This window comes from Microcaecilia unicolor, chromosome 7, assembly GCF_901765095.1.
Source record: "Microcaecilia unicolor chromosome 7, aMicUni1.1, whole genome shotgun sequence".
NCBI lineage: Eukaryota > Metazoa > Chordata > Amphibia > Gymnophiona > Siphonopidae > Microcaecilia > Microcaecilia unicolor.
Window position 1 is genome coordinate 12,841,391 of NC_044037.1, and position 24,652 is coordinate 12,866,042.

The following is a 24,652-nucleotide window of genomic DNA, read 5'->3' on the forward strand; positions in this document are numbered from 1 at the left end:
AACCAGCCTGAAGGGGCCCCCTGGTACTGCCTGCCAACCTTGCACTAGGCCTGTAAGGCTTGCTTTAGACTGCTTTTTTTTTTTTTAAGTTTTGGTGGTACGCTAAACTCCCAGTGCTCCCTTCACCCAGCGGATCGCCTGAAGGATCTCCTCCCACGCAATGCAAGGAAGGAGGACCCATAGATCAGAGTGTGAAGTTCAGGGACTAAATAGTCTGAGACTAGTGCTCTTCTGACATGTTCCTGCTAAGGAATTACCCTTAACCCAGGCTCTCTTTCTCTTTTTTTTTTTTAAACTCTGCTAGCCAAAAGCTGAAATTGGAATTTATTATAATTTAATTTTTTTTTTTTAACGGGGCCAAAACTGGCTCATCCAACAACCCAAGGAGCAGGGTTGCAAGGAACACCTAAATCTGCTGGGAGACTGAGAAATACTGAGAGGGTCAGGGTTGCACAGTCCCCTGTGTGTGAAGTCCAGAATCAGTAGTTCTCAGTCTCCCTCTGCTGGTAGGAGTGCATATTATCCACTCGTTGGGAATGGTCTGGAGCAGACGATAAAGAAACAGCTTGTATGATCTACAGGCCTGGCTTTTTCATGCTTCTGTCCTCCCTATCTTGGTTTTTTGCTTAGGTCACATTATAATTGCTTCAAAAATGATTTTTTAATATATATTTTATAATTTGTAAATGAAACCACACTGACTTTTAATAAACCTCTCTTCCCCTGCTGCCTGTAGTGTAATTCCACTTTAAATATCTCAGTGCTTCTAGCTGAATTGTATGATGGTACTTGGCAAATCATATTCCTTATCTATAAACAGCAATATGCGTGGGTGTAGGTCAGCAGTATGCATTTAAAGCCAGTTTGATAGTAGTACTGTGCACTGCTAGGCAGAAGGATCTAGGTTCAGTCTCCGAGTTGGGCTTTCTGCTATTTCGGTCAACTAGAGCTGGGAATCAAACATAAGCAGAGTAGAGAGCCATAGTCATGAAATGGCAAAGGACCAATGACTGCAGGGTTCCTGAAGGACCTCTGGTGCCTAGTTGCTTCCAGGAGAGATGCTGCTATTTTGGCATTGTATCTGCCATTTGCAGATATAAGCTTGATATTGTGTTGCATTTAGTGGTGTTTTTTTTTCTTCTAAAAGATCCCACATTCAGCATGTTTATGTGACTTTGCAGCTGACTGTTAAGGACCCCTGAAGAAGGCCTGCATGCCAAAACACGGCCTGTGTTGGGTTTCCAATGTCAGCACTTTGCATGTTGAACCTGAAGAATAAACTTTTCAATTCAACATCTTGGGACTTGTGTTTGGCATCTTCGACTCTTGTGTTGATTCCTTGACTTTTTATGGAAGGCTTTGGTTTCCTGTTTTTGTTTTTTTGGGGGGTCCCCCCCCCAACCAAAGACTGCCACTAACAATATCTAGACTGAAGTAGATTGAGAGAGAATATAAAACAGGGTAAAAGAGTCCTGTGTAGCTAAGAATGAAGGTATAAGGTGCCAGATCCCAAGCCTGGTTCCAATTGAGTGGAAGACCAAAGTAGCAGGAGGATACTGCCAAGCCAGGGGAAAAAAACCACTAGGCATTTATAAAAGCAAAACAAAACAAACTTTAAGCACCTATTTTTCTTCTGAAATGAAAAAAAAAATCTGATATAAAAGCAATATCTTCAGTGTGTTTATTTTGTATAACAGACCACGTTATTTAATAAATGTCTTTGGCAGAAGTAACCCCCACTGGCTGAAAATCTTAAGTGCAAAATAAGTTGAATGCAGTGGGCCTTTTAAATGTAATGATCTGGGATTCCAGAAAATGTCTGGTGGAAACCTAAGTTCACCCTTACCCTTCCTGGCTAACTTGCCATGCTTCGTGCCATTAATTGGCTTTTCTCCTGCTCACTGCAAACGTTAATTATGCAGAAGCCTTGTAATATGAAGCTGCTTTTAGGCTTGGAAAGTTCTGGAAACCTTGCGCATTCTCTCGGATTTCTCTGTTTAGCTAATCCAGCTTCTGAGAAGGAAGCCTTTGGGCATGATCAGGTAAAACGCCTCTAGGGGGAATGTGTTTACAGACTAGAAAGGGAGACCTCACACCCAAAGTCTTCAGTCCAGGAGCAAGACTAGAGACCTATGACTGAGAATAACGAGGAAGCGTTGGTCACAGGTGTTACCTTTTTTTTATATGTGAGGAAATCCTGACACTAGAGACCCCTTACATGAAACAATTTCTAATGATATCCGCTCATTAAAAATACAAACCTGGAGCTAATAAGTTAATTTGATTGTACTGTAACTGCATCTATAATATTGGATGAATGACTCCATGGAAACACAAACATTTACATAGGCGTTCTGTACGCTGAACTGAAATTTCCAAAATGTATTTCTTTGGGGCCCTTTTACTAAAGTGTGGTAGGTTTTTGCACTTCCTGTGCATTAGATGCAAATTCTAGTATATGGTAAGTGCAGACTGTGAAGTAAATGCAGGGCATAAGCACAGCATCTGCTCTGTATTTACTGTACAGAGCATATGTACCACATGGGCACTGTGTTACATTCAGTGCATTAGTGTGGGAGTACCCGTGCTATCTGCCACTGAATGTATCATGTGAGGGGGGGGGAGACAACAAAATAAAGGTAGCCGCAGTAACGAACCCTATCCTCCCCTTGTCTGATTCCCTCCCTGATGATCTGACACCCCCTCCCGAGGCCCCCCACTGGTCCAGTCCCTCTACTGATCCACTCTGTGATGGTCTCATCTCCCTCTTGATTTCTCTCCACCCTCCACTGGTCTGATCTCTCAGCTCCCCCCCCTGCCCCCCCTCGAGACCTACCTAGGGGTGTCCATGGTGGTCCAGTGGGCCCAGGTGGGAGTGAGCCCGCTCCACTGTTGCCCAGAATTGCACCGGAATCCAAAAATGAAGCCAAATACCCATGCACTAGTTTCCGCAACAGGCGACATTTTCTTTCCTCTCAGATCATGCCCACACACCGCCCATAAGTTGAAAAAATGTGTTCTGTGATGCAGCGAACATCAGAGGTAGCTTTTATATGAAGTTGTGTTAAAACTGTTATTTAATCTGTTCAAACAAGGGGAACTGAAGTGACCAGAGTCCATTTTATTTCATTTCTAGGAGGGTAAAGATTACATTCCACTTAATACCACTCTGTCCCCCAATGGTGATGCGAACTCCACACAAAGTGACACAGAAGAAAGCTGGAAACATTCTCTTGTTCGATGGAGCTTGCTGGAAATTGGGTAACAAGCTAAATCAAAGCAAGTTTGGAGTTTAATTAGCAATGCAAAATGATGCTACTACCTGGGTAAATTGGCTTGTCTGCCAATTGCCTTCTTCCGAGTAGCTAAAAAGTGCACAGAAGGTTTACAACTTGCACATATTTAGGAGAACTGTAAAAGTGAGGCTCCTTTGGGCGTGTTTTACAATGGGGGAACGGAAGCGTGTGTACTGAATAGTTTTCAAGGTACATGAATTTTCTTTAGTGTAGCCCTTCTGTTGCCCACACAGCTATTCATTTCTTAATAAAGTAAATAACACGTAAATCTTTAGAATACTAGCATACACGCACATCGGGCAGGATTCTATAAATGGTGCTCAAAAAAGGGCACCAAACAAAATTGACACTTGGCGCTATGCTATAAAGGGTGCACGCCATTTATATAATCATACTTAGCACCAGTTCCCATGCCCTAACTCTGGACGCCAGACTTGCACCTGCTGAAACCTGGTGTAAATGCTGGCGCCCAAGTTGGACCCAGTATTCCATAACTAAGGCCATGACCCCTTCTGAGAGATGCACTATGAGAATTGGGTGCCCTGTCTTATAGTGTGCAGCCAGATGCACATGCAAATTGTAAAGAGTGCCAATTAATATCAATAATTGGTTGTTTGCTCCCTACTATTGATGATTTAGAGCTCATTATTCAATTACTTTGCACAGAAATCTTGGTCATGTGCACAAATTTGGGCACCGCATATAGAATACGGGGGTTTGTGTGCAAATACGTGTGTAGATGCCAGATATGCACCTAAGTGCCATTCTATAACTGTACTAAGCAGAGCAATAGGCATATGGTCTGCAGCAGACAGAATACACAGGAACAAAGCAGACACAAGTCCAGAGGAATCTTCTTAGTACATAATTATTTGCTACATAGAAACCGTTGTACTCTTTCAATTCCGAACCAGCCAGAGTAATATGTAATTTACTGAGCACTTCTAAAACCATTAAGCACAGTGTGTTTGTACGGTTTTTCACAGCACTGAAAACAATTACAAAAAAAAGTGGACAGGAATTGAAAGAGTAGTAGTATATAGTTATATACCTTGATTTCTATTGATAACCTTAAGAGTGGACTAACACGGCTACCACACTCCTCTACTTTAGTTATATACCTTGAAACCAGGACGTAGTGATACCCCAGTATTATTGCAGTACATAAGTATTAATAATCCAAAGGTACTCCAACTCAAATAAATATCATTCTTTAATGAAAAATAACTGCACAATTATAATCCATACACACCAAATGGTCCAAAGGAATTCTGCATATCAGACCTCTCACACCATCAACCATACACAACCATCCAACCTCATTATCCACATAATCATTATATCATCTGCAATTATATAGCTTCATAAGATGCTGTTAATACATATCAAATGAACTTACTCTCTGTATCTATCATTAACTGCAATACATTAAAATATATATGTATGCAGCTACAAACAAAATCAATGTGTTAAAGTTAGAGTCACTATATTAAAGTTCATATCAGAAGCCCATAACAGGCAAACAGCAAATTCCCACTAAACGGGATTCAGCTATTACAGTCCACATATTGAATGGGTGTGGTGCCAGATTGTTAATCTATTTCCCCTATTAGTAGTAGAGTACATAAGTATTGCCATACTGGGACAGACCGAAGGTCCTTCAAGCCCAGCATACTGTTTCCAACAGTAGTCAATCCAGGTCACAAGTACTTGGCAAGATCCCAAAACAGTACATTTTATGCTGCTTATCCTAGAAATAAGCAGTGGATTTTCCCCAAGTCCATTTTAATAATGGTCTATGGACTTTTCCTTTAGGAAGCCATGCAAACCTTTTTTAAACCCCACTAAGCTAACTACTACATTCTCTGGCAACAAATTCCAGAGTTTAATTACACGTTTGAGCGAAGAAATATTTTCTCCAATTTGTTTTAAATTTACTACATTGTAGCTTCATCGCATGCCCCCTAGTCCTAGTATTTTTGGATAGAGTAAACAAGCGATTCACATCTACCCATTTCACTGCACTTGTTCTTTTATAGACCTCTATCATATCTCCCCTCAGCTGTCTTTTCTCCAAGCTGAAGAACCCTAACTGCTTTAGCCTTTCCTCATATGGAAGTCACCCCATCCCCTTTATCATTTTCGTTGCCCTTCACTGTACCTTTTCTAATTCCACTATATCTTTTTTGAGATGCAGTGACCAGAACTAAACACAATATTCAAGGTGCGGTCGCACCATGGAGTGATACAAAGGCATTATAACATCCTCATTTTTGTTTTCCATTCCTTTCTGGACTTTGCATCTGTTTTGTTCCTATGTATTCTATAACTACATGCATATCTCCAATAAAGCCTAGTTTACAGGTGGCCATACACATGGGTGAAGTCTAAGCAGAGCGAGGGGCACAAAGGTACATTGGGAGAGACCCATGCAGAGCTGGTTTTATACTCAGGGTCCCTTTTACTAAATGGTTGGCAAGCGGCAACAGGCTTGCCATGCGCCAATCTGGAACTACTGCAGGAGCCCAGCAGTAGTTCCCACCCCCAGCGCATGCCATTTCTGGTGCTCCAAAAGGTTTGCTATTTTTGTAGCTCCGGTGCTTACTCAACGGTTATTGCTGCTGAGTTACTGTTGAAGCTCTTACCGCCACCTCAATGGGTGGCAGTAAGTGCTTCCCCTGAAATGGCCATGCGGCAAATGATTTACTTACTGCACAGCCATTTCTGCTCCAGAAAAAAAGACAGCCTTTTACCCACTGCAGTAAAAGGGGTCTCAGCATGCATCAAAACATGTGCGGACGCTAGTGCAGGCCCCTTTTTACTGTAGCTTAGTAAAAGGACCCCTCAGTTTTTACATATAGTCTGGAAGATTGGGTGGAGGATTCACCATAGGCCATAGTCAAGTCACTCATACCATGCATGCTACTACATCAGTAATCAAGATGTATTAAAGCTTCATATTAGAAAAGTCAATATTTTAATCTCATGAGACCTTTCTTCCTTCTGATGGTTTAGCTGAGAAATCAAAACCATGAACAAGTTTTTCTAGTGCACGTATTTGGAGACTGCAGGAAAACAAAATTGAATGTTCCCTCTGTTGATATTCAAGGGTAGAACTTCTATGAGACCTCACAGTGGCAATCATAGTGGAGTTTTTCATTCAAGAAACCAAGGAATCCAGTTCCTTTGTCTAGTTTCCTTGCCCTGCATTATTCTGTCCTGTGTTGCAAGACACATGAATGAGAATCTCACAGCAAGGGCAGCTCAGGTAGAAACAGCAGTGAAAAAAGGAATGAAAATGCTAGTGATGCCCTAATCTCTGCTTCTTCTTACTTTTAGAAATAAAATCAAGATGCGACCACTGAGTGTGAAGACATTCGACGAAGTGCCAGTGGGAAAGGATGAAGCAATGCATGAGGTAAATAATTCCTTTCAGCACTGCAGGTTTCCATGACACATTTTGCTTTAGCTGTATGAAATACTGGCATTATGATTTAGAAAAAAAAACATCAAATAAGGTGTTCTAGCTCAGCAGGCATGCAATCACTGAAAGCACTGACAGGGTATAATGAAGCAGTTTAAAGACGGAGAGCAAGCCTCATTAACTTGAGATGCTCACAGCTTGCACTGTGCAGGAGGATGGGCTGGAGTTGCATGGTTAGAATAGAAGAACCAGGAAGTACTGCACTGGAATCCCAGCTCTACCACAATGAGAATCCCAGTTTCTGAAATAATAGCACCAGCCTTAAACATGCCTGCAGCCCATTCCACCTTGGCTTCTTATTTTATCAAAAGCTCAGCTGAGTCTGAGTCAACAGTCAACCGAAGCCCATACCCTCTAGGAGAAATATGAGTGCTTTCAAAAAGTGAAACTTAAAAAAGCTAACGGGGCCAGAATTAATAGGACTGGAAATCAAACAGTAGCAGGGAGAATCCCAGTTTTGGGGCAGTTTCAGAATCTGATATCCTAAGCATGTGCCTATGTTGCCTATGCCCATATCCGGACCCGAGAGTTAATACTAATGGCCCAGAATATATTTTTTAAGTTGAGAGACCTGTTATGACTAAAAAATTGACAGTTGTTAAACAGCCTTTTTCTCTGGGTTAGAAATCAGCGAAGTAAGTTTCTGTACTAGCTTCAGGACTTCTATACTAGTATGCAGGATTCGGATCTAACATACTATATTACCCAGGACCGGCGCAATCCAGAAAGCGTGGTAAGTACGGCAGTACCTCTGCTCAGCTGGCGGCAGCATTCAAAACACTTCACGCCCATGTGCTGTAGCTCCCAAAGGCTTTCCCTCGAGACACCCCTCTGATGCCTACTTCTGTTGTCAGGGTGTGGGCCCAGGGAAGGCCTTCAGGAGCTAGAGCACATAGGCGCAAAGTGTTTTGATTCCTGCCACCGCCGATGGGCCCAAGGACTGAGCAGAGGTACTGGCACCGACAGCAGCAGGCAGCAGTGGCAACCTCAATTCCAGGTACAGTCCAGAAGGATGGCAAGCTGGGAGAGTACAGTGGGAAAGATGTTTGACCACCAGAGGGAGGGAGGGAGGGAGGGAGAGAAATGCCAAATCCATGAGAAGGAGGAGATGGGAGAGAGTGGGACAGATTGAAAAGGAAGAGGGAGGGGACAAGCTGGATATAGGGAGGGACAGAGACACAGCAAAGAGATGTTGGACAGGAAGAGAGCATAGGGAAAGAGCAGGGCAATACTGGATGGAAGAGAAGAGGAAGGAATTCTGTTCTTGAATGGAGGGGAGGGGAAGGAAAGACAGGAAGGAGATGCTGTGCATTGATGGAGGAGAAGGGAAGGAAAGACAGGGAGGAGATGCTGTGCATGAATGAAGGGGAAGGAAGAAAGGGATGAAATGTTACACTTGGATGGAGGGTATGGAAAGAGAGGGGGTAAACTGCACATGGAGGTAAGGGGAAGATAAGAGAGGAGTTGATGTGTGTGGATGGTGGAAGGGAAGAAAAGGAGATGTGCATGGATGGAGGAGAAAGGAAGAGAAGAGAGGTGAAAATGCTGTATATGGAAGGAAGGGAAGGGAAGACAGGTGGTGATGCTGCACATGGAGGGGAAGGGAAGAGAGAGGGAGGAGCTGCGGCATATGAATGGAGGAGAAGAACAAGGAAGGGTATGCTGCACATGGATGGAGGAGAAAAATGGAAAAATAAATAGATTTGAAAAGGAGGCAGAAAAATAGTACATATCTGAACATGAAAGTACCACAGATGGATATAGAGCACGAAGTAAAGAAGAAAGGAGGAAAGAAAACAAATAGCAAATGGACAGGAGTCTTTGAAACAGAGTTAAGAGCATAGGCAGAGCGTACAACCAGAGACTGGGAACAAGATGATTAGAAATGAAATCAAATCACCAGACAAAAAAGGTAGGAAAATTATTTTATTTTTAGTTTAGTGATTGAAATATGTCAGTTTTAAGAATTTACATCTGCTGGTTTTATATTTTGAACTGCATTTTTTGTCTGTTTCTCTGGTGTTGCTTCATGTAGTCTGGGACTTAGGAGTTCAGTTTAATTTCTGTCTACATTAGTACTTTTAGTGTGTAGTCACTTATCCTGTATTTGAAGAGTTGCTATCTGTTTTCCACATGTGTGACTGAGGCCGGGTGTTCTGGTGGGATCGATGTCGGTGCGCATTGGTTGGTGTTGTGGCCCCAAAACAATAGGAAGTTTATCAGCTCTCTTTCAGTCTTTTTGGACCCAAAGCAGCTTTGACTTAAAAACTAACAAAGACTACAGGTGTAGTGGGATGTAGAATTAGCTGTGTGTTGCAGGATGAGTGGTATTGGTGGAGAGAAGTAAGTGTGTGGGTATGTGTGCATGTGGGTTTAGTAAATGTGTAAGGTTTGGGAGTGGATGTGTGGCAATATGTATGGGGAGGGACTATGGGCGTGGGAAGCATGTAGTTGGAGATGTCCTGTGAAGTACATGCTTTGATGAGTATCGTTCTAAGAATATTGCTGACACTTGAGAACGATATATGTGCCCAGTTAGACATCAGTGAATTAATCGCTACTTTCATAAACAGGAAAGTGCAAAACGCTAAGTGGCTATAATCTTTTGTAAAATCTTTTAATTCAATAGCAGCATCGTGAGAACAAACTGGGGGCCCTGTTTACTAAGGTGCACTAGCATTTTTAGCGTGCACTAAAAATTAGCGTGCACTAATGCTAGACACCCATAGGAATATATGGGTATCTCTAGCGTTAGCGAGTACTAAAAATGCTAGTGCGCCTACAGCGTGGTTTAGTAAACTGGGCCCAGAGTTAGTAAAGAAGTTTTGGGAAAAGGTGTGTGACCTGCTATTAATATTAATGAGGGAAGAGGGTGTCAGAAACCCTTGCACAGACTCTTATATTACCACAACTGTAGCAGGGGCGTAGCCAGACCTCGGGGGGGGGGGGGGGGGGGGGGGGGGCCACACATTTTAGCCCGCTTCCCCCGCCGCCGCCACTGCAAAGTACCTTTGCTGGCGGGGGGTCCCCAACCCCCGCCATCCAAAGTCCTCTTCAGCGCCAGTCTCTGGTGTGTTCGCTGATCTGTGCTGTGAGTCCTGACCTCCTGTCTGTGCTGTGAGTCCTGACCTCCTGCAGGAGGTCAGGACTCACAGCACAGATCAGCGAACGCGCTGGAGACCAGCACTGAAGAAGACTAAGGCTGGCGGGGTTGGGGACCCCCGCCAGCAAAGGTACCTTGCGGCGGCAATGGGAGAGGGTTGGGGGGTCGAAAGTAGAGGGGGCCAGGACTAAATCTGTGGGGGCCCATGCCCCCACCTAGCTACGCCCCTGAACTGTAGAACTGGGAAAGGAGGCTATGAGGTGGCTCCTTTTCATCTTACTTCATCCCCACTTAACAGCAGAGATCCAGAAACTACTTGTGCCTTAATCTGTTCTGCAGCTTCATGCAGTTAACCCCTAATTCTATAAACTTGTGCACCCAATGCTTAGCACTTAAATTTGTGTGCGCAATTTATAGAATAAAGTCAGTTGCGCATACAGTTGGTGTTAATGTTAGGCGTGCTATATACAGTTGGTGCACATCATCTCAGCACCTAAATTTTGGTGCTCCTTCTTGAATGTACCCCTTAATGCAGGGTGTCACTTCAGATATCTCATACATCGGAGAATGACATGGAGTGGTGCACTCATTTCCATAGAGAATGGGAAGATGGCTACTGCTACTTTGGTGGCCCCTGATGGTTAAAGAGCAAGGTTGTGGGTGCACCTTAGAGGAGGTACTCCTCTGGCCCTAGAACCAGTGACAGTTCCTGAAGCCATCTGAGCCTGCTCTCTGGGGAGGTGGGGAGCAGCCAGTGGCGTAGCAAGGGCGGTGGGGGCGGTCCGCCCCGGGTGTCAGCAGGTGGGGGGGGGGGGGTGCTCCGATCCTGCTGCTCCGCCTCCCACCCTACCTTTAAAAAAAATATATGTGAACCGGCGTGGCAGGCAGCGCCTCGCGTCTGCCCTACTTGTAAAAGAAGCAGATCTCTCTCCTCCTCGTCGTCAGGCCTTCCCTCACTAGGTCCCGCCCTCCTCTGAGGTAACTTCCTATTTCCGCGAGGGTGGGACCCAGTGAGGGAAGGCCCGACGACGAGAGAGATCCTCTTCTTTTACAAGCCCCATACAAGCCTTTTCCTGGCAGCAAACGAGCTCCGAGAAGTGGTTACAGCGCCTGATCACATATGACAGGAGCTGAAAGAGAAACTATTTTGACAGAAATATTTTCCTTGCCGGAGCCCGTGCACACGCGTCTATGAGCCTCTTTTCCAAATGGGCAGCGTGCGCGCCGTCCACTAGCACAGGCACAGCACCCACTCCCTCTAATTCCACACAGCCAGTCAGCCAGCCGCTGGAGGCTGAAGCCGGGACATTACGTCAGCCGGCTGCTCTGCTGGTACCTATTACACTGCTGATTTCCTTTTGTCCCGCTTCTGGAATTCTTCCAAACGGGGTATTGTCTTTGGGCTCCAGCTGCTGGCTGCCCTGTAGGACACATACAAGTAAAAGCAAAAAGTTCTCTGCTGTACGAGGGTGCATTGTTCTTAGATGTGAGTAAGCTAGGAAGAGAAGTCCTGGTCGCAGCTGGAGAAGTGGCTGGGGGCTGAAACTGGGGACTGGTGGGATAGTGGGGCTGGAACTGGGGGGTGGAAAAAAGGGGCAGAGAGAGAGAGGGGACAGATCCTGGATGGAAGGGGGAGTGAGAGGGAGGGCATACCCTGGATGGATGGGAAAGGGAGGGCAAATGGTGGATTGAAGGGGCATAGAGAAAGGGCAGACAGTGAATGGAAGGGGGAGAGAGATGGCAGTCAGGGGCAGATGGTGGATGGAAGGGGAAGAGATAGAGGGCAGATGTAGATGGAAGGCGCAGGGAGAGAGGGCAGACATTGGATGGAGGGAACAGCAGAGAGGGCAGACACTGGATGGCAGAGAGAGAACAAAGACAGATGCTGGATGGAAGACAGTGAAAAGAAGATGAGGAAAGCAGAAGCCAGAGACAACAAACTGTAAATAAAATATATATATATATTTTTTTTTTTTTTTGCTTTAGGATAAAGTAGTATTGTAGCTGTGTTAATAAATGTTTATAATAGAACGTGTAAACAAGGTCATCTTTTTATTGGACTAATTTTAATACATTTTGGCTAACATTCGGAGAACAAAACCCCCTTCCTCAGGTCAGGATAGGATACTGTAACAGCACTATACTGTATTGACCTGAGGAAGGATGTTTTGGCCTCTGAAAGCTAAATGTATTAGTCCAATAAATTGGTATTATTTTATTTTCTATATTTGTTTTATTTCTATTTGTTAATTTGTAAAGTGGTGATTGGTACTTGTTAGGGTTTTTTTTTCAAATTTACATCTGCTGTCTTTATATTTTGCACAGTACTAGGGGACATTTTCTGTTTCTGAGGTGTTGCATTGTATGCAGAGTCTGGCATTGGGGGTTCAGTTTAATTTTTGTCTAAATAGAAAGTTTATGATTACTTATTCTATAGTGGATTAGGGTGTATCTGTGTTTGTGAAAAAGACATGGCTTTCAGTTGGCATTGACTGTGCAGGATCAACGATCTGTACTATTCTGTCTGGTTTCGTTTTACAATAGGTGAATTGATGTTCTAGTGCTCACTGTAGTGTTTAAGATGCTTTCCTTTTCCTTGTGTGACTTGTAGAAATTACTGCTTATGGTAGGTATAGTAGAATTGCTCTATAGGTCCTGAGTGTTTTGAATTCTCGGCATGCCTAGTACTAGATTTTGGAGGGGGGTGTTAAAAAATGACCGGCCCCAGGTGTCAACTACCCTAGCTATGCCACTGGAAGCAGCAGAAAGAAGTGGGGGAACATAGCCAAATAGAAATGAATTCATTTTTGTTTTGTGAAGTTCTTTTCTTATCCAGTGTTCCCATCTGACAGCTTTTCAGTTCTTAAAACCCATTCCAATAATATTTCCTCCAGACGCAGTGCACAGAATGCCAATCACTTCCACGTCCTGACAAGATTTCAGCCAGGGGGAAACAGGAGAATGTCTGTTCTGTTTGATCTTCGAATTGATCAAAACCAGAAGTTGGTCCCAATATGACTTTCTAGAAATTTGAGGTTTTGTTTGAAACCTTGTCTGAGAGAGCCTGAAGTTGAATTGTATTTCATTTAGAAACAACTCCATTTTCAGTGACGTTGTCACGGAAAAAAAAAAACCCTGCGTGCAAGCGAGACGGCATTCTTCTGTTGATTGCTACTCAACTGAAAGGACTGTGAAACCTGACAGGTGCCTTTGATCAATTCTGCATCCTGCAGCTCACCTCTCACAGGTCCTGTAACCTCAAAACAATCTGAGGTATTAATACTGGAGGATGTGGATACTGCTAGCATTACAATCAGATGCATTTCCATTAATTATGGCTTTTATAGTAAAAATGGATATAACAAAAGAGAGGGAACGAAGTACAAACTAAAGTCCAAACAAAAAAAACCAGCACCACGGGCCTTTAAAAATGGAACACAGTTCTTTAATGAATGAGCCTTGACAAAAACACCCGACACGGGCCGTGTTTCGGTGACTAGCACCTGCGTCAGGGGTCACAGTGATGACGTGGAAAACTTGGGGAATAACTCGAATATATTCCTCTACAATATATTATTCCTTACCCCACGTCTCATATAGTAAAAGCTACAAAGCACCAAGGCACTTTCACTTTCTGATATTTGTGAAAGTGAACATGATGATAATACATTACTTATTAACAAAATATTAATTACCTTTTGCTTTCATGAACCAGAAATGTCCAGATTCTTATCAATATTTTTTGAAGGTAAAAATACTCCTGCTAGAGATTATTTGAAGCCACACAAAGTGTTGCCTTGTTGCAGTGGCGTAGCGGGGGCGGCTGCCACCTGGGGCGGATCGCTGCTGCACCCCCCCCCCAGGTGCAGACAACACGACCCCCCCACCACCACCACCGGCATAGCGCCACCCCAACACGGTCCCCACCTGCCTACGAGCTCCATCCATCTGCAGCTCTGCTGTAAAGAAGAAATCGCTTCGTCGGCCCTTCCCTCACTCACTGTGTCCCGCCCTCTGACGTAACTTCCTATTTCCTCAAGGGCGGGACACAGTGAGTGAGGGAAGGGCCGACGAAGCGATTTCTTCTTTACAGCAGCGCTGCAGATGGATGGAGCTCGTAGGCAGGTGGGGACCGTGTCGGGGGGGGAGGCGCTGCGCCGGGGGGGGGGGTGTGGACGGATGCACCCCCCCACCCGTTGACACCCGGGGCGGACCGCCCCCACCGCCCCGCCCTTGCTACGCCACTGCCTTGTTGTCTCCTGTCATATCAATAGTAGATTCCTTTGCAGCCCTGTGCAACATGTTGGTAACTATGTCATGTCTGAACAGGAGAGTGAATCAGACAGCGGCATGGTCCTATCCTCTGAAGAGATGAAAAGCCTGAAGAGACAGGAGACTCGATCTTGGCCATTTGGGATTATGGCCTTTAAGTAAGTACTAATACCACTCTGCATAGAAATGAATAAATGTACAGATGGTGCCCTAGAACAAAATCAGCAGCTTTAATTGGTAAGAATTGCTAAATTCCAGGGGTGTAGCTACCACTGAGCAACCCCGTAAAAAGCCCAGGGTCACCCAATGGTAGGGGCTGCCTGCTAGGGAACCAAGCTGCCCTCTATCCAGCATCTCTCTCTCTCTCTCCTCCCCTCCCCCAGGCTTCAAAATTTGGGATGGGTGGCCGGAAGACAGCGATGAAAACAGGCTAACCCCTGCTACAGCCTATTCTCTTCTTCACCTTGACTCCTCTGATGTAACTTCCAGTGCATAGGACACAGTAGAGGAAAGGCCCTGGTGGGACTGCCTGGAGGCAGCCTGTTTTCATTGCTGCCTCTGCCAGCTACTCACCTTGAGTTTAGGAGGGGCAGAAAGAGATACTGGACCTGTGAAGGGAGGAGATGGAAAGATGCTGAATCTGCAATGGGATGGAGATAGAGAGATGCCAAGCCCGTGTGTGTGTGTGGGGGGGGGGGTGTCAAGAAGATGGAGAGATGCTAGGCCTATGCACAGTGGGAAAGGAGGGAAGAAAAGATGCTAGGTCTAAGAGGGGGAAGAAAGGAGAAGAGAAGCCAACTTGGGGGGGGGGGGAGGTGGAGAAAAAAAGAGAGACAGACATGGACCACAAAAGGGGAAGAAAGGGGTGAGATGCTGGACCTGTTGGAGAGGAGTGGAAAGAAGAGAGAGAGAGACTGGACTGGAAAGAGAGATGCTGAACTGATGGAGAGCAGGAGAGAAAGATGCCAAACTATGGGGGAATGGGCATCAGGATGCGAGAGGGAGAGATGCTGGCCTCGGGAGAATGGTGCAGGAAGTAGGGAAGAGAGAGGGGGAGGATAGGAACATAGAGAAGAGATACTGGGAATGGAGGAAGCATAAGGACAAGGACACAGAGGGTCAATGTTGAATAGGGATGGACACAGTGGGGAGATTCTGGACAGGGCAAATAAGGAACACACAGAGAAGGTGAATGGTGGGCATAAAGAGGGAAGAAATGTCAAAAACACAAGAGACTCTGGAAAGTGAGTTAAGAAAAAGCAGAGAAAAGCAGAAAAGAGACACTGGAACCAAAGTGATAATAAGCCAAAAAAAGGTAGAAAAAAGTTGTTGGTTTTTTTCAGAATTTATTAATTGTAATATGTCAGCTTTGGAAAATGTGCATCTCTGATATTTTGCATTTCAGTTTCTATTTCTGTTATTGTGAAAGGTTATCCATATAGGTCTCTAATATATTTGCTTTACGCAGGGTTTCTTTACTGGAGCTCTCAAAGGGTTTCTTCTTCTTTCCCTACCCCACAGTTCTCACTACCTTAGCACTTTGGGGGAGATGGTGTTATAGGGGGCCCATCTTAATTTTTCTGTCTTGGGCCCATTGAGTCCTAGCTGCACCACTGCTAAACTCACAGATTTATTGCCATTGTATTATGATTTCTTACCACTGGTGCGATTATAGCCAGTTATGAGCTAGACTCTAACTTGCAATGTTCAGCAGAGATAACCGGTGAGCTCCCGCTGAATATTAGTGGTTAGGTGCCAATATGATACTGAACCAGTCAGCGGCTGTGTATGGCCAGTTAAATTGCTTTGAATATCGGAGGGAGTTCTTTTTAATAAAAATATCTTATCTGCTGCTTACAGCATTGTCTACAGAAAGTTTTCCGCTATCTCTATTTGCAACGTGATAGGCTTCTTAATGACTGTATATTGATCTTGCCAATTTTCTGAAGAACCCTGGTGTTATGATTCTGCCGGTTTGGCTGGGGAAGGGGGTGGACTTTATTCCTGATTGGCTGCCAGAATTTGTACTGACGTCAGTGAATAGTACTTAAGCCTGTTTGTTGCTGTCTCCCCTGCTTTGGTGTTACATTTCTTTGTGACTAGAAAGCCGTGCAGTTCTCTGTCAGAACGTGCTCTGTGCTCTGGCTTTGATCTGTGTTCAGGGATTCCTATTCCTTCCCTTTGTTTGTGTTAGCTGGTTACAGCGTGTGTGTGTGTGGGTAATCAGTTACTTGCCTCCAGGTGGGCTCTCCCTCGCTGCTTGCAGTTCTCAGTAGGAAGCCAGCCGTGTGTTTATTCAGTGGGGGCTGTGCTCCCATTCAGCCCCCGACTCATCAGGCTGCTGGTCCGCGAGCTTTCTCTCTGAGTGTTTGTTTACTTAAGGATCTCTCTCTCCCTCGTGTTCCTGCCTGCTGGCTCAGTAAGTTTAATCCCTTGTGTACTGTGGCTCTGCCTCTATCTTCTGGGTGTTCTGTCAGAGGTTCTCTCTTCTGTTGTGTCTTTTCTCTGGCATTGGGCTGGGGCCTAGGTTACCCTTTTTGTTTGCTGCTCCTGTCTTTGGCTTGTGGAGGTGGGGTGTCCATTCTCCCCTCGGCCCTGGGGGAGGGGGGGTCCTTTGGGGCTGTTGTCTCCACATCCGCCCGCGGTTACAGGGAGTGTCCTATATTAGTTCCCCTGTCCTGCGTTGGTCCCCTGGGAGGGTGTGGCCCACTCTAGTTCCTTCGTTAATTCCCTTTGCCCTGTGGCTAGTGTTCAGCGTGTGGCTGGCACCTTGGGGTCCCGGGGGGACTCCTGGATTCTTTCTCCCCTCCCTGGGTGTGTCTGGGTTCCAGTTCGGCCGTGAGGCCCGCAAGAGTGGCTCTGAGTGTCTGGGTTTCAGTTCGGCCGCGAGGCCCGCCTGTATGCCTAGTTCCCTTTCTTCCTGAGGTGCTGCGGGGGAAGGTAGGTTAGGGGTATTGGGTAGCTTGGGCGTGCAGTGGTGGGTCGGTCTCCCCTTGGCCTGGGTCGGCGATCTGCAGGCCAGGGCTCAAGGGCTCATGACCAACCCAACGGATTACACCTCGTGTTATTCACACAGCTTTGATCTATATTGTCAGGTCTGCTTCAGACGCTGGATTGTGTATTGCCACTTTCTTCAATGATGTTCAAATCAGGAGAGTTTCCTAGTTGGGGTTCCAATCAGTGGCGTAGCTACGTGGGGCCTGAGGGGGCCTGGGCCCCCGCAGATTCGCCCCTGGCCCCCTGCCAACGACCCCCCCCTCCCGCCACCAACCCTCCCTCGCCATCGCCGCCCGCCCCGCCACCGCATGATTTACCTTGTTTGCTGGCGGGGATCCCCAAACCCCGCCAGCCAAGAGTGTTCTTCAGCGCCGGAGTTAGTAGACTCCGGCGCCTTCATTCAAGGAAGTTCGTCTGAAGGATCGGCTGGTTTTGACGCCTTACGTCCTGCACCATACATGTAGCCCTGTGCAGGACGTAAAGGCGTCAAAACCAGTCTACTAACTCCGGTGCTGAAGAACACTCTTGGCTGGCGGGGTTTGGGGATCCCCGCCAGCAAACAAGGTACTTCATGGGGCGGGCAGCGATGGCGGGAGAGGGTTGGTAGTGGGAGGGGGGGTTTAAGAGTGTCGGCGCGATCGAGCGGGGGGGAGGGGGGTCGCCGAAGGGGGGGAGGCGGCTTAACAGTGCCCCCCCACCTCGGGCTCTGGCCCCCCCTCCTGGCAAGGTCTGGCTACGCCCCTGGTTCCAATAGTTGTATTTGTTCCTTAGTTAGCCATGCTTTCATAGATTTTGTTCCACGGCATGGTGCACCATCCTATGGAAAATGGATAACATTGTGAATGTGGCATGAAATGTGGAAGTTTTTCTTTCACAACATTCAAATGAACAGTTCCATTAGCTGTTGTATTCTTAGATATAATCCATAACCCTGCTCAACCAGCCCCCGAACCTGCACCCCAAACCATGACCTGTAGTGCTTTCTTCACTATGAGTACAACATTACTGTACCTGGGGTTCTGTCTCTGATTTGATGGCCCCCTCAAATGTTTACAAAAGCTAGAGAACTGAGTGAAGGTGCTTTCATCTGAAAAGTAAGCCCACTGCCAATGCTTGGCTGTCTTTGCCTGTTTTTATGGCAGAAAGTGAGCCAGTCCAACACTGAACAATTGTCTTCATTTCTTCATTGGAGTATCTGGAAATCTGATCTAATAATACATGATGACACCCTTGGGGAGAAGTTTACTGTCTTTATGACTGCATCATCCAATCACATATCCATTGCTCTAGGTTGCCCGGAACAAGCCAGTAGTTGAAAACTATTCAGCTGATGATTTTGCCTGACTGTTGCTGAGACTGCTGAATAAGCCACCTTCAGCTTCTTTGCAATTGTTCGTAGTGGTATCTTCTCTTTGTAGAAAATAACTATCTGTGTGTGTTTCTCCAGTTTAAGCTCCTTCTCATGTACCATGATGCTGTGCCAGTCCATAAATCTGATAAATGCAGTGCCAAAGACGCAATAGAATATATAGAATAACACAGATGCCTCCAGATATATGTCCAGTGCAGAAAAACTACTTGTGGGAGGGATTGTGGATTGGAAAGGGGGGGAGGGAAAAGAAAGGAATGTGAAAGACTTATATAAGTCTCCTTTGATGTTTTAAACTTTCTAAATCTTCTGTAGCCATAACTGCTACTACTTATCACTTCTATAGTGCTACAAGGCATACGCAGCGCTGTACACCATACACGAAAAGACAGTCCCTGCTCAAAGAGCTCACAATCTAAATACGACAGGTAAACAGACAGAACAACTAAGAGGTAAGAGAATAAAGAGGTGGGGATAAAAGGACAGGGCAAGTGAGTAGTGGTTAGGAGTCAAAAGCAGCGTTAAAGAGGTGGGCTTTTAGCCTGGATTTGAAAACGGCCAAACACGGGGCTTGACGTACAGGCTCGGGAAGTCTATTCCAGGCGTGAGGTGCAGCGAGATAAAAGGAACGGAGTCTGGAATTAGCAGTAGAGGAGAAGGGGACAGACAAGAGAGATTTATCCACAGAATGGAGCTCCTTCATTCCAGGTACTTACAAAAGCACTCAAAATCCTAAACCTTCTTTCATGGCGAGGAAGAAGTAACACAGCACTGTAAAACAACTTTAATGCAGTACATAAATGAATGAGTGAGTGATGTCATCTACATTGAATCCAAAGGCTGTGGAGAGGTGTTAGTTATGCAGTGCTTGTGAATTATGCATATATGATTATATACAGATATATCTGAAACATTTATCCAGGATGCTGTTCAAATTGCCCTTTGTGATTTGACATCGCAGTTCTCTACACATTATCCCAGCATGTTTACAGACATGAATAGCTGTCTGCTGTATCCTGCTTTCATGTTCTCTGTGGTGTTTGATACTGGTAACCCCCCAAATAGTTTGGAAAATGTCATGTCTGTTAAAAAAATATAAGAACATAAGAATAGCCATACTGAGTCAGACCAGTGGTCCATCTAGTCCAGTATCCTGCATCCAACAGTGGCCAATCCAGGTCACAAGTACCTGGCAGAAACCCAATTAGCAGCAACATTCCATGTAGAATCTTAAATATATATATAAAATCTTAAGAAGGCACTTAAAAGAGTGTGGGCAGCCTATAGCAGAGGATTTCCCTCTCCTTCTCTGCGCATATCCAACAGACTGCCAAGACCTGTCGTTTCTTCCTCTTCAACATCAGCAAAATTCGCCCTTTCCTCTCTGAGCACACCACATGAACTCTCGTCCACGCTCTCATTACCTCTCGCCTTGACTACTGCAACTTACTCCTCACCGGCCTCCTACTTAGCCATCTATCCCCCCTTCAATCCGTTCAGAATGCTGCCGTACGTCTTATATTCCGCCAGAACCGATATACTCATATCACCCCTATCCTTAAGTCACTTCACTGGCTTCCGATCAGATACCGCATACAATTCAAGCTTCTACTCCTTACCTACAAATGCACCCAGTCTGCGGCTCCTCACTGCCTCTCTACCCTCATCTCCCCCTATGTTCCCGCCCGTAACCTCCGCTCACAAGACAAATCCCTCCTTTCAGTACCCTTCTCCACCACTGCCAACTCCAGGCTCAGCTTATTCTGCCTTGCCTCACCCTATGCCTGGAACAATCTTCCTCAACCCCTACGCCAAGCCCCCTCCCTACCCATCTTCAAATCTCTGCTTAAAACTCACCTCTTCAATGCTGCTTTCGGCACCTAACCTTTCAAGAAATATAGTATGCCCTATCAGATCGACTCTACACTTGTCTTTTAGATTGTACACTTGTCTCTAGATTGTACACCTGTCTTTTAGATTGTAAGCTCCTTGAGCAGGGACTGTCCTTCCATGTTAAATTGTACAGCGCTGCGTAACCCTAGTAGCGCTTTAGAAAAGTTAAGTAGTAGTAGTAAAGGGGAAAAGTGCAGTTTCTCAAATTCTAATTACTTAATTGTATCATATTTCTAACAAGAAATTCAAGAAATGTGTTTTACCCCTATGGTTTGCTGTAGTGTCCTTGTATGAGAAAACTCCATATGGGGTGCATTTTCAAAGGCTTAGGTGCCTTCTATTGAGGGAAAAAATAGAGTTAGACTACCTAGATCAACCATATATGGGAAATACATTTTTAGCCACATAAAAATAGTGGCACTCTCAGGGGACACTACGGAGGTGTTTAGAAAATACACACTTCCCTTTAATATCCATAAAAGTCGGAGCCCCATAGGCATTCAGATAAAATAAAGCAGTTAACTAACATCATCACTGTGATTATGAGAGTAATTTTAGCCACATTAACAACTTGATATTAAAACACAGTGTTTGGGATATCTTGTGTTTCAAACTAGGCTTGTTTTATGCAGGCTTAGAAGCAGGATCGTGCTTATACAGTTACAGCCTCACTGAAAACAACAGACCCCATCATAAGTTTGATTTATGTATCTATTTAAGATTTGTTTAGTTTATTGTGTTCTGGCTCCCAGTTAGCAGTTAGGTAGGTTTACAATAAATCCCTTGTACCCTGATTTAAGGGAAGGGTAAGGGGCTTGATATACCGCCTTTCTGTGGTTCCAATCAAATAGGGTTACCATATTTGCTTCCCCCCAAAAGAGGACACATTTATATGTTATATATTCTGCTTGTAAACCACAGAGATATATTGTTCATTGGTTGTATATCAAGTATAATAAACCATAAATTATAAAATAAACCCTCTATTCTTGCTTGTATGTTATTATAAATTGCATATGTTTAAATTGGGTTGCACATTTCAAACTATATGTTTGTCTACTGGTACAAATGAGATAAAATGCTATAAATTATAAGTGTCAAAAATGGCCTAAACTAGTTTTCCCTGTCTACCTTCCACAGAAAGACAGCAGTCAGCAAAAGTAAAGAATCAGTGTTAACCGAAATCAGGAGAGAGATGATTAAGTACCAGCCGGCTGCTCAGACAGAAGACGATACTCTTGACTGTACACTGGAAGACTTTGTCCTTCTGCCGATGGATCTGAGTCTTGAATGTCACAGCCCGCCTCCTGATTACAATTCTGTGGTTCAGTACTCCACACCTCCAGTATAGGAAGAGGTACCCTTCCTGGTCAATATTACTTCACATTGTTCACTAAAGAACGCCCAGTTCTCCAACATAGCCCATTGTTCGAGACAGCAAAAGAGATTTATAAAAGCTCCTCAGAAAGGAAAGAAGTTACATGTAAGTCTGTGGTATACTCATAATGTGAACTCACCTCTTCAAATAACAGCCTTTAAAGATGCATTTCATCACGTTTGATAATATTCTACTTACAAGATGGAAAAATATAAAATGTAAATTACTTGTAGCACCCTGCAACCAAACCTCTTTTGAGAAGGGCTACGCTAAAACGCATCCTTGTGAACAGCAGTGTCCATACGTTCTTAAGTCCATACTCCTTTTTCAGTGGTCTCAGTTCAATACATTATATGGTATTTATTTTCTGAATCATTCACTTGCTTGTATTTTATTCTAATGGATTTAAGAGGATTACTATATTATATATCAGGTAAAGGATCCAAGAAAACACTCTTCACCTAAGAATTGGCTTCCATGAATTCCCCAATGTTTTCATCCCCTTTTGGATGATCAGGACTTTTTGTTAAACTCCCACCCAGTGTTTGCCATGGCTTCTCTACAGCTGTGAAGAGTTTGACCTCCCCTGCTGCAGTCTGGTGCTGAAATGTGGTGTTGGCGATTGACATCACCACTTGGACTGTTCCTGCCTTAACTTTTGTCCCTTGGGCAGTGATGTAGGATCATATATGCCAAAATGTTCAATTACTCTTACGTAGATTTACCTATTACCAATCTAAATGCACTATAAATCCATATGGAAATACCATTTTGTGACCAGTGGAATATTTTAAAATCACAAAATGGACAGATAAACTATTCAGTTCCTATATTCTATTTAATTATCTATTCAGTCTGCCCATGCATCCAGAGCAATGATTTGATAGATTCAAAATCTGAAACAGGAATTGAATCTACCTCTTTTGGCTCTCATTCCTTATTACTGATTGTATCAATGCTTAATTTATTAATTTATCAGCCAGATTCGTAGCAGACTTAATGTATGATATTATTACTACACAGGTAACAGCAGCACTACCGCTTAGAACCTGATATGCTGATTTTTCATCTGAACTACATTTAACCGGCTTTTCATGCCAATAGCTAAAAACAAATTACCCCTTAAAAGAATGAATTTGAGGCCATGCTAAGTGCACTCTGTTTATTCCCAAAATGTATTAGAAATATGTTAGAATAAAAGGAAATTAGACCCATAATTTTGACCAAAAGAGGGCTCGACAGATCTAAGAACAGGCAGATAATCCTTAGAAGAATCCAGGCAGCGTTTCTGCCGTTCGAAAGAGCAAAATATGTCAAGCCTGTGTTGGTGCTGTAACAAGGAAGTACCAGTAAGAGAAACCAAAAGGTTTATTTTATCCAAACTGGAACCTTTACTCCAATTTAACTACTGCCTCAATGAGTGAACCTTAAATATTTCATGCACATTTTGTTTGAGAAGGTCAGAGAGCACCTTGATAACTTCCCCAGCCACCTTATTTTGGGCCTTCTAATTGTAACTATTCATATCCATAACAGGATGTATTTATTAGTTTTCAGAATAAAAATAATAACATTGATATTCAAAATCATTTATGCAGTTAACTTTGGAGTTAGCCACATAAATTGTTCTGTGTGAAAATCGGGGGCTACCAACCACATAACTTTTATTTGGACATTTCGATGTCCACTCAAACATTTTATGTGACTGTGTGGAAGAGTGTGTGAAAAAGTTAACCTAAGAATATCTATATTCAGCTCTATTTGGTCAAACCAGATCCTAAAATTAATGATGTAAATTAGCTGAGAATCCACTTAAAAATAGCAGATACACCATCTGGTTATTTTTAAGTGACTTGAGTTCTGCGGAACATTGGCCCAAACGGGTCTAACTCATGATGCCTTTCTGATACCTGAGGACATAGCATAAAGGCGTCTTCAGTCTCCTAATTAAAAGTGATTTTATTATCCATGCAAAGTGTCCATGTGTCCATCAATTTTAGATTCAGGCAGGGTCTAGAATAGGTAGAAGGCACCTGGTAGGAGCCTATTCTATAAAGAAACACATTTAGATGTCAGCACTTATGCCAGCCATAGAGCTGGTTTAAATGTTAGTTGCTGAAGTGCAACAGCACCCGTATAACTTTCAGAATTCTAAACCATATTGTCCCTACTACTACTATTTATCATTTCTATAGCGCTACAAGGCATACGCAGCACTGTACACCATAAAGACAGTCCATGCTCAAAGAGCTCACAATCTAAATATGGAATGTTGCTAGTGGAATAGCAACATTCCATGTAGAATCTCCAATAGTAGCAACAGAATCTCCAATAGTAGCAACATTCCATGTAGAATCTCAAGTAATAGCAACATTCCAGAATCTCAAATAGTAACAACATTCCATGTTCCACTGCACCAACCACTAGGCTTCTCCTCCACTAGCAACATTCCATCTAGAAGCCTGCCCTTGCAGATCAGCAACGCGGCCGCGCAGGCTTCTGTTTCTGTGAGTCTGACGTCCTGCACGTACGTGCAGGACGTCAGACTCACAGAAACAGAAGCTTGCGCGGCCGTGTTGCTGATCTGCAAGGGCAGGCTTCTACATTACTACTACTACTACTGCTTATCACTTCTATAGCGCTACAAGGCATGCGCAGCGCTGTACACCATAAAGACAGTCCCTGCTCAAAGAGCTTACAATCTAGATAAGACAGGTAAACAGACAGAACTCTAGGCAAGCATATTCATGAGAGTTTATTCTGTAATTTAGCACAAAGGATGCATCTGTTATTACTAAAGAACCACCCGATATCTACAAATGTAAGGTATGCAAAGGTGCTCTAGCAGGAGTAGGTGTGC

The 24,652-nt window shown here is 44.3% G+C and overlaps 1 protein-coding gene across 3 annotated transcripts in view; it reads left to right on the plus strand.

The window, feature by feature from the left end:
* Positions 1-24,024, plus strand: part of LOC115474923 (vascular endothelial growth factor receptor kdr-like) — a 344,006-nt gene extending 319,982 nt beyond the window's left edge. For all 3 annotated transcript variants that reach the window (XM_030210630.1, XM_030210628.1, XM_030210631.1), the window contains exons 27-30: positions 3,137-3,261; positions 6,636-6,714; positions 14,213-14,313; positions 21,555-24,024. In XM_030210630.1, the coding sequence (XP_030066490.1) occupies positions 3,137-3,261; positions 6,636-6,714; positions 14,213-14,313; positions 21,555-21,765 (516 nt within the window). In that variant the 3' untranslated portion in view covers positions 21,766-24,024. The remainder of the gene's footprint in view (positions 1-3,136; positions 3,262-6,635; positions 6,715-14,212; positions 14,314-21,554) is intronic.
* Positions 24,025-24,652: the final 628 nt, after the last annotated feature.